Source organism: Neopelma chrysocephalum, unplaced genomic scaffold (assembly GCF_003984885.1).
Source record: "Neopelma chrysocephalum unplaced genomic scaffold, ASM398488v2 Primary Assembly neopelma1_232, whole genome shotgun sequence".
NCBI classification, from domain to species: Eukaryota; Metazoa; Chordata; class Aves; order Passeriformes; family Pipridae; genus Neopelma; species Neopelma chrysocephalum.
Window position 1 is genome coordinate 340,329 of NW_020897894.1, and position 10,384 is coordinate 350,712.

At 50.3% G+C, this 10,384-nt stretch overlaps 1 protein-coding gene across 2 annotated transcripts in view; it reads right to left on the minus strand.

Moving 5' to 3' along the window:
• LOXL2 (lysyl oxidase like 2) overlaps positions 1–10,384 on the minus strand; it is a 47,571-nt gene that overhangs the window by 17,062 nt on the left and 20,125 nt on the right. For both annotated transcript variants that reach the window (XR_003537330.1, XM_027703480.1), the window contains exon 4: positions 4,292–4,503. Coding sequence is in view for 1 of the 2 variants with exons in the window: in XM_027703480.1 (XP_027559281.1) it covers positions 4,292–4,503 (212 nt within the window). In the remaining variant the exon portion in view is untranslated. The remainder of the gene's footprint in view (positions 1–4,291; positions 4,504–10,384) is intronic.

The window sequence follows — 10,384 nt, forward strand, 5'->3', positions numbered from 1 at the left end:
CAGCGGATCCCTGCGGGACTGGGAGCCTGGAGAGCAGCTGGGAAGGGCCAAAGAGCCTTTCCCAGGGGTTGGTTTGGAATTCAAGTGGCCGGGACGAGGTTTTCCCCCCAGCACGGGGCTGATTTTCAGGGTCACGGAGATTGGAGGGACTCTCCTCTCTCCCCTCCTGCTCACTGAGCTCTGCTGACCAGCTCAGCAGTTCTCTGGGCTCACAGCCACTGACTAATCCCTTCTGGAGCCAAATTTCCCTGGGCTGAGGTTGGGGATGGATCCAGCCAGGCTGGAGATAGAGATGCAACAGCAACACACGATGTGGGGCTGAGAGGGATGGAACAGGGCTGAGATCCTGCCTGGCCCTGGGGCAAAACTGGCTGTCAACACAAAGCACAAGCTGTCAGGGACCCTGAACGGAGGCAAAAGGGGTGGGAAATGGGAAGAGAGAATTAAAATCCAAAAAATAAACCCACGAAACCAGGGAGGCACAAAGCACCAGCCGCTTCTCAGCTGGAAGTGAGAACCTGAAGGAGTGTTTTCACCCTCCACAGACAGGCCCAGGGAGCTCCATGAACTCCAGAGCAGACAAGAAACAGCCTGTCTTGGGGAAATAACGATGGGGATGCCTTAGAATAGCAAACAATGACCTCATCCTGGAAATTTCATGAGGCATCAACATCTGGTTGGTATTAACAGCCCTTGGTAGGCTGGGGAGAAATAAAACCCCACCTCAGCTCCCCAGACTGAATATATATATATATATATATATTAAAAAAGCAGAATACAGATGATCTTTACAGGCAGAAACTCAGGGCATTGCTGCCTTTTAGTTTTTAACACAGAAAGCTCTCCCTGGCCTTGGTGGGAGCCAAGAGCAAGGTCAGAGGTGGGAGTGGGAGTCTGGCTGGGAGAGTTCAGCCAATTCCAGGTCAAACCAGAGTTCAAACCATTCCTACTGGTGAGGAGAGATGGGCTTTCATCACCTAAAAGCTTTAAGCAAAGCACAGGTGAAGCCCAAGGGCTGTGGGAAGTGGTCAAAGAAGCCTTGCTGGGTAAGAGAGGGCAGGACAGGTTGGATATTAGGGATATTAGGGAAAGATCCTTTATCCAGAGGGTGTTCAGGCACTGGAATAGGTTCCCAAGGGAACTGGTCACAGCCCCAAGGCTGCCAGAGCTCCAGGAGTGTTTGGACAATGCTCTCAGGGACAGGGTGGGATTTTGGGGTGTCTGTGCAGGGTCAGGGCTTGGACTGGAAGATCCTTGGGGGTCCCTTCCAGCTCAGGACATTCTATGATTGTACGACTTGGGGAGCAGAAAACAAGTCCTTACACACACCCAGAGGCCAGGAAAAGTCACCCAGACCCCAGAGAGCAGGGGCTGGGAACTCCCCCTGGGCTGGGGGCACAAAGTTTGTCCCCCTGGGAAACCCTTCAAGCATTTATGGAAGGGAAGGAGCCGCTGCCTTCGGCCTCTGGGAGGGCAGCAGGGAAGCCACACCTGCCAAAGCCTTTCAGAATCTGAGAGAAGTCAAACCACGAGGATTTTACTGCAAGAGCTGAAGTGATGAACGGCCCTACACACCTGAGCAGGTCTGTAATGGGAGGAGCAGACTGGTTGAACTGGGAGGTGCTGTTTGGGCTGACACTGGACGGAGGATCCTGGAGCTGCTCAGCATTTCCAGCCACTTCTTTGACAAATCAGCTTATAAAGGCATCAGGTCCATCATTCTGCCTCAGGCATCCCCGATCCTAAATTTCTCCTCTCTCCATCAGCAAAATCCATTAAATTCTGCTCTGCTTTCCCAGCCAGGGCAGGAACTGGGAGGAGGAGTGAACAGCAGCCCCTACATAAAACCACTTTGAAGAACGAACAAGAACAGGGAAACAACACTGAGCTGGGTTTCATTTCCTCCCATAAATTGTGCTGTCAGCTCCAGAGGCCGAGCTGCATTCAGGAATAAAACCCTGGCACTGGGACAACGATGAACTAAGTTGTTTTCTTTCAAGCAAGATCCATCTGCAAATCATTTCACCTCCCACCATTGTGCAGGAGCAGGGGATCTGCAGGCTCAGCAGGCAGGGCTGGACTTTGGGGGGATGTGGGAAGGGGCACTCCGAGCCCTGCCCAGCAGGAACCTGATCCCAGCCCTTCTCCGTGGGGAGGATCCACTCCTGGGGAGCAGAGGATTCACAAATCAGAGAGGGCAAAGCCTGAGGAACGAGGAGAACGTCTCTGAGGGGTCACAGGCTCGTGGAGAGGGGGTTCAGCTCCAGGGATCAGCCAGGATGAGCCCTTCCCTCTCCAAAACAAGCAGAGAGCAGAGCTCTCCTGGCCCAGGCTCATCATTTCAGCACCTTGACCATGAAGCAAAGGTCACCTGTGACATTCCCAGCCCAGAACTGGGAGGTTTCCCTCCCCACTAAGGTGACCAGTGACACTGGTTGTACCCAGTGGGTCTGCCAGGAACACAAACCCCAAGGAAGGATTCAGCTTTTACACTCTGCTAACAAACAGAACTGTCCAGCTGCCAACGTTTTACAAGCCCAATAAAATTCCCTCCCATCCTCCTTCCACCCTGGGATAACATCCACCAAAATATCTGGGGGTGCAGGAGCCCAGCAAGGCTGAGAACAAGCAAAGAGGGCTCGGGGGAATTGGGGTTCTTCAGGAACCTGGCTGAGCAGCAGAGATCTCCAAGCCTGGCATTTGGAAGCACAGCACATTCCCAACTCCAAGCAGTGGGATTTCCAGCACTGCTGGGTTGGTGCTGGACAGCCCTGCCTCAGATTTTCCATCTCTGTGTGTGTGTGCAAGGGACAGGACAAGCACCAAGCACCCTTTTATTTTTAAGGCAGATGGCTCCAGCTGCTCCACTTAATGCTTTTCTTGGAAGCAGCACAGCTGGAAGCAGGAAAAATCTCCTTTGTCTTTCTTAGGGGTGATTTATCCCTCGCTCCTGCTCTGCTGCAGGGGATGGGAATCTCAGGGATGAGTTTGAGGGAGTGATGGAAGCAAACACTCCCCAAACTGGTGTCTGAGCCTGGCCTGGTAGCAATTATCAATTCACTGCTCGTCTCCCCAGGAATCCTGCGAACAAAATTCCACTTGGAATCCTTATTTCAGGTTCCTGGTGTGGCTTTACACTATTCCAGCCCAAGGACCTCGCTGGTGGATTGGGATTTTGCTAATGAGAGAACTGAAACGTGGCCAGGCAGGTCAGGGGGGAGCTTCCAGAAATAGCAATTCCAGAGGCCAAAAGGAGCCTAAAAAAGGCAGGAAAACCACGGCTCCTGCCTGGAGAATCCTGCTCTCCCCTCACCCAGCCGATGCTTTCCCACCCCACGGGTCAAAGTGTAGGAAAGAGAGGAGACAGAATTTCATTTGAACTGTTTTACATCTGCTTTAGGGTGTTGTGTTTTTTTTTCCTAGGGAACAAGAGTGGGAAGAAGCACGTCTGGTGACAAAATCCAAGGTGAAACAACGACAGCAAGAAAGACCAGAGCTCCTGGCTTCCAAAAAAAGGGGAAATGCAGCCCAAACCTTTCAGCTTGCAGCTCTGGAAAACACAACAGTCTCCCTATGGATCACTGGTTTCTTCATTTTAAAGGTGTCTACAAACAAAGGAAGATATCAAACCCTCCAGCTCGTCCTGCACAAGGTCTCCAGCCAAAGGCTGAGGATCAAAGCCCCCCTCCGGCCTGTAACAAGGAAATTCTTGACATTTCAGACATTTACACGGCAGGAAAACCCGATGGGAAGGAATGAAGATGGGAAGGAATGAAGCAGTAGGAGGAGAGGCTGAGGGAGCTGGGGCTGTTCAGCCTGGAGAAGAGGAGGCTCAGGGGAGACCTCCTCACTCTCTGCAACTCCCTGACAGGAGGGGGGAGCCAGGGGGGGGTTGGTCTCTTTTCCCAGGCAACTCTCAGCAAGACAAGAGGGCTCAGGGTCTTCAGCTGGGCCAGGGGAGGTTTAGGTTGGATATTAGGAAGAATTTCTTTGCAGAGAGGGTGATCAGCCATTGGAATGGGCTGCCCAGGGAAGTGGTGGATTCTCCATCCCTGGAGGTTTTTAAGCAGAGACTGGATGTGGCATCAGTGCCATGGGCTGGGAACCACAGCGGGGTTGGATCAAGGGTTGGACTTGATGATCTCGGAGGTCCCTTCCAACCCAGCTGATTCTGTGATTCTCTGATTCCCCCTCAAGCCCCCCGGGCATCTCTGGATGTTTTGCCTCCATGCCCGAGGCCCCGAGTGTTCCCTGGAGGGTGTTTGTGGCTCCCCCAGAGCTCTGCCCTTACTTGTACACGTTGGTGTTGTATTTCCTTTCGCTGGGGAACCCGAACATGCCGCAGACCACCCGGGAGTTCTTCATGGTCCAGTGCTTGTCACAGATCTGCTTCCAGGTGCCCTCGTCCTTCACCTCCACGTAGCCCTCGGTGACGGGGACCCGCTTGCGGTAGGTGGCCAGGATGGCCCTGATCCTGATGTCCTCCACCTGGATGTTCATGTTCTGCAGGCACAAAGCAGGCAGGAGTCACGCTGGGCAGGGAGGAAAGAGGTGGTGGAGATTCAGGGTGGGATAAAACCCCAGCTGTGAGGGCTGGAAGGACGGGATGTGCAGGGAGGGACAACGGGGAGGAAAAGAGGAGGGACAGGACAAAGGGGAATGGGTTCAAACTGGATGGATATTGGGAAGGAAGGGTGGTGAGGCCCCAGAATGGATTTCCCAGAGGATGCCCCATCCCTGGAAGTGTCCAAGGCCAGCTTGGAGCAACCTGGGCTAGTGGAAGGTGTCCCTGCCCATGGCAGGGGGTGGCACTGGGTGACCCTTAAGGTCCTTTCCAACCCAAAACCATTCTGGGATTTTATGAAACAAACCTCTCCACCCTGTGCAAATCCAACCTCCATCCTGTTAAGAGGATGCTCTTTCTCATTAAAAAATCCCAACCCCAACATTAGTTTATTTTATAAGTAGCCACTTATCTCCTTTATCACTCAAGCACTTGTCCATCCCAGTGCTGGTTTCAGCAGCACAGGGACCTTAATTTAGTCCCAGCTGCTGTGAAAACCAACTCAGCTTTCTTAGGGCCATCTTAATGATAGAATCATTTAGGGAAATGCAGGAAACCGGGAGCCTGTAAGGGAAAACTTTGGGGTTTTCATGGAGCCCATGTGGAATCTGGGATTCCACTGTGCTGACAGCAGCATTTCTCTGGTTCCTCCTCCAGCTGAGGCAGGATTTGGGACAGCAAATGAGTCACGGGGGTGGAATGGATTTCACACGTGGAGCCCTAAAAGTGAGGGCACAGAGCGGCCCTGCAGGGCCCCGAGCCCAGAGCAAAGCCTGGCTGGAAAATATCCGCCGTGGCCACGAGCAAAGAGCTCCTGAAAAACGGATCAACCCCGTTCCAGCAGCCCTGAGTTGTCAAATATGCACAAACCCACGTGGGTTCTGGCTCAGGGTTACATCAGGACTGAGGAATCCTCCCTTCTCCGGGATTCAATCACTTGGAAAAAAGTGATTTAAAGGGCCAGGAGCCCCTGGATCAGCAGCTCCCGGGGGTGGGGGAGGCCAGGAGGTCAGAGCAGGACGTGCTGAGTCCTGCCAGTGACGTGGCTCATCCATTCCCCAGATGCTTCACCAACTGCTGATGCAACCAAGAGAGAGAGCCCAGGGAAGGGGAAACAACTGCCTGGAGCAGGGAATGGGACAGGGAAAGGCTCTGGCATCTCCTCACCCACAGCTCTGCTCAAGCCACTCATTCAAGTCTTTTCCTCCTCCTTTTCCTTAATTTTTTTTCTTCCTCCCCCTTTCTGTTTTTGTTTTTTTTTTAATATAAAAATATTTATATATTTATATACAATAGGTATTTATATAAAATACTTACATATATAAACTATTTGTATTATTATCACTCAGTTTTACAAAAATATTTATGTATTTATATATAATAGCTATTTATATAAAATATTTAGATATATAAAATATTTGGATATATAAAATATTTGTACTATTTACCACCCAGTTTTACAAAAATATTTACCTATTTCTTTATAATAGCTATTTATATAAAATATTCAGATATATAAAATATTTAGATATATAAAATATTTGGATATATAAAATATTTGTATTTTTTACCACCCAGTTGTACAAAATATTTATGTATTTATATATAAATATTCACATTAAATATTTATTTATATAAAATATTTATATATAAAATTGTATTATTTACCACCCAGTTTTACAACATTCACCAATTCCTCCTTTTGGAGTTAGTCCTCCAGCATCTCCCAGCTGGAGCATCCACCAAACACCCCCAGGAACCCTGGAAAACAGGACACTGGGATTTGATTCATCCAGTAGCTCAGTGCTACTCATACAAGGTTCACCGTCCAGGCTTCAATTTTGAAACCCTTGTAGCCCTCGAGAAGAAAAAACAACCCCTGTGATCCCCGAATTTGTTACATCTGAGCCACTTTAAAGGCGCTGAAAGGGTCTGATGGGAGAGTAAATTTGAAACAGCTCCTGTGCAGCCTGAGAAATCCATTTGCAGCACTGAATCCTCCTGGATTTGGCAGATTCCTCCTCAAATATTGCAGAGTTTTGCCTACGTGCTGCCAGGAAGGTGTTGGAGCCTCGGGGCATTCAAGGCCTCCCCAGGCTGGTTTCCAAACCCTGGAATTCGCTTTTCCCCCGGTGCAATTTATGAAATGTTCCCAGTTTTTCACTTGGAGTGTGTTTACCTGGAGCTCCAGCCCGGTGCTGTCAGAGAGAACCTTCTTTTCCTGCTCCCTCCCCCTTTGCTTTGGTTTCTTCCCCAGGAAACCAGGAGTAATCAAAGCCTTAAATCCACTTGGAACAGGCTTTGAGCGCTGAAGATCTAAAGGTGTTTTTAATCAAAGGATTAACCCAAAAGGCCAGAGAGCCAAAGCTTCAAATCAGGCTGGAAAAGCACATGAAAAGGCAGGAACCAAGGAGGAAATGTGCCCTGACAGCTGAGAAAGTGGGAGAGGGAGTTTTCCATCCACCCCCCAGAAAGCCCTGAGTAAGTTTGCTACACGTGGTTCCACCAGGACCAGCCCTGCTGATGGTTCAAGTCTCACAAATGGAACATTTTCCCTGACTAGACCCGACATCAACAACGTGCTAAAACCCACACGTGGCTTTAACTCCGCAGCCAGGTCCATTTTCCCTGGATTTAGACAGGCTGGAGGTCCCTGGAATGCCAGAGGGTGAGTTCACCCCCAGGGATGGTGTCCAGGTGTCTGTGTTTTGTGAGGAAGCTGCTCTGACAGCACTTGCTCCCCCCCTTCAAATTTGAATTCCAGATGTTAAACATCTGCCTGATGCTTCCCTGGATCATCATTCCCATGTTAGTCACTATTAAACATCCCTGTTCTCACTGCTGGACCATCACAGGGGGTGGGAGAAACTCATCCCCCTCCCTGGGGGTGGGAAAGGGGGACAAACCTGGAAAAACCCCCAAGGCAAACAGAGGACTTGATGATCTTGGAGGTGTTTTCCTCAATGATTCCTGGGAGAAAGCAGCGATTCCCAGCCTCCTTCTGCAGGGAAATGAGGTGCAGGGAGAGCAAACTGCTTCCCCAAATCCCACAAGGGCAGGGAATCCCATCCAGGACCCTGAGGGTTCAACTCCAACCTCCCCCTGCATCAGGGAGCATCAAGAACCCTCCACCTCTAAAGCACTTGCATTCTCATTGAGAATATTTGTTTTTTTTCTTCTTCTGATCGAGAATATTTGGGGTTTTCTTCTTCTGATCAAGCACATTTGGGTTTTTCCCTCTCCTTCCCACTCCTCCAGCCAGGCAGGAGTTGTGTCCCACAAACCCCAGCACATCCAGCCTGTCCCTGCCAACACCAGATGTTGAGGGAAGAGCAGCTGAACAGGGAAATGGGGGACAAATCTTCCCTGCTGTGCTCCTGCAGCTTCCAAGCGTCTCTATCTCCTGGATTTTCCCAAGCCAGAGGGTGTATTTTAATGTTCAAAAGGCCTGGATGGGTTTGGGAATCCCTTGCTGGGATTTATGGAATCAGAGCAACAGGCAGAGAAAGCAACGGAGGCTGAAAAGGAGAGAGAGAGAGAAAAAAAAAAGCCACAATGATGCAAATAAATAAAAGCTATGGAAAAATGGGAAGCTTGGGAATGCTGTGAGGTACCTTCTGATTTGTCTGTTAATTTTGCAATCACTTCTGCAGCTTAGCCAATAAAAACCAGGGTGTTCCATGTCTTTCCATGTCTTTCCAGAAGAGCTCTGGCCACTGCAAGAGCACCCAGGGGTACCTGTGACCTACTCCAGGACTCAAGATTCCTGCATTTCCCACATCCAGGCTCGATGTTTGGGCTTGTCTTTTCCCCTGAGTGATTGGTTGCCCTTGCTGGTCATTTTACAGCAGGGAAAAATAAGGTGCAAATGGAATTTCTTGCTCCTGGATTTGAGAAAACGCCGCCAGGGCCAAGGTGACACCTCAGGCTCTGCCACAAAGCTGCCACAACACATCTCCCTCCCCCCAGAGATGCTGACACAGACACACAAAGAAATCCTGCCCCAACTCAGGACTCTGCTTAGTGAATCCAACTCCTTTGTCATGTTTTTTTGCCTGTATTTGCCAAGAAAGGGGAAAAAAAAGAGCAAACTAGCAAGAAATAAGGCATAATTCACTCCCTGGAGGGTATTAATCTCCAGATAGGTCTAGCAGACCACAATGGCATTTTCATGACCTGTCTGAGAGCAAAACCAACCCCCAGCCAGTCCCTTTTCCGCTCCCAGAGCTGGTTTTGAGCAGAGAATTATTGACAGAGCAACTCAAAGGGTTTGCACCGACTCTGACCAAGCAGCAAAGCCTCTGAGAGGAATTCAAGATGCTGCAGAGCTCAGCTTTTGGAAAATTTAATTTTGGAAAATTCAAGAACAAAGGATCAAAACTGTGGGTTTGTCAGGGAGAAAGGGCTGCCAAGAGCTTTCTCCCAATAACTCCATGAGATCTGAGTGGTTTCCTTTCCCTGCAGAGGTTTTGTTACACCAGGACCGTTCTAGGATGCAAATGCAGCAGAAAGGTTTCGTCTCCCAACACCGACGTGTGGAGCAGCTGATGGGGAAAACAGAGAAAAACTGGGAGCAAACAACACTTAATAGCTAAAGCAGGCTCTGGAAATCCCCCTGAGGGACACGTGGAGAGGAAAACCTACAGCAGGGACACCTCTGTGAAAGCAAGAGAGAGCTGGGGTTAAACACAGCAGGGGTGTGATGGAGAGGGATGTCACTGGAGGGACAGGACACAGGGAATGGCTTCCCACGGCCAGAGGACACGGTTAGGTGGGATACTGGGGAGAAATTCCTTCCTGGGATGGAATTCTCAGGGTATCTGTGGCTACCCCATCCCTGGAGGTGTCCAAGGGCACCTGGGCTAGTGGAAGGTGTCCCTGGCAGGGGGTGGAACAAGGTAACCCTGAAGGTCCTTTCCCACCCAAACCATTCCACGGTTTTGTGACCTCCAGCAAACTGCAACACAAATTAGTGTAAAAACGAGTTAAAAACGTGTCAAAAACGTGTCAGACTATTCCAGGTCGGGCTGTATTTCCCTCTGCCCTGCTCCCTTCCTTGCCAGGAGCCACATCCAGGCCTCCTGTCCAGCCCTGGCCACCAAACCCCGGGCAGAGCCAGCGCTCCCCACACTCTGTTATGAAACCTCGGAGCGACCCAGGGCCTGCCCAGAGACAGCCCAGAGAAAAGGGGTTGTTTTGGAGCTCTCACAAAAGGATTCCTGGCTCGGAAAAGTTTTCACAGGAGCCTCCAATGGCTTTTGTTTCCACCCTCTGAACCAAACGCTTCTCCCCCCACACGGCTTCGGATCCGAGGGCAAAACCCGACACGACTTTGATGATGTTTGTTTTCCCCTCCTGCCCTGGGTTTTGGGGGGGCAGGACTGTGCCCAGCACGGGGTGGTTGTGCCCTTCTCCTTGCCCAGACCCTGAGATGTCTTTTCCTTTCGCAGGAATCGATCCAGGGAGAAGATCCCATTCCTAGAAACCCGAGTGCAGCTCCACGGGCTGCAGACGCTGCCCTGGTGCTGAATCAGCAGCTCCTGGGAGGTTCTGCACAGTTCTCTGGCTCTGACCAGCCCAGATTTGCTGCTCTCCTGCTTTAAGAGTCCCCACCATCCCCTCAAACTGCTCTTTCCCTCCTTAAGCTTGACCTATCCCACTGCCCCTTCAATGTAAAACCCATTTATAACAGAATTTTTCACTGACAACAGAGCTCCAGGGTTTCTTGGCTTCCAAACACCGAGAAATAAGGCTGAAACTGGGAATATAAATCGATTTTTTCCTCAGTTAAGAACACAACACCAGATCTTCTCACTCAGG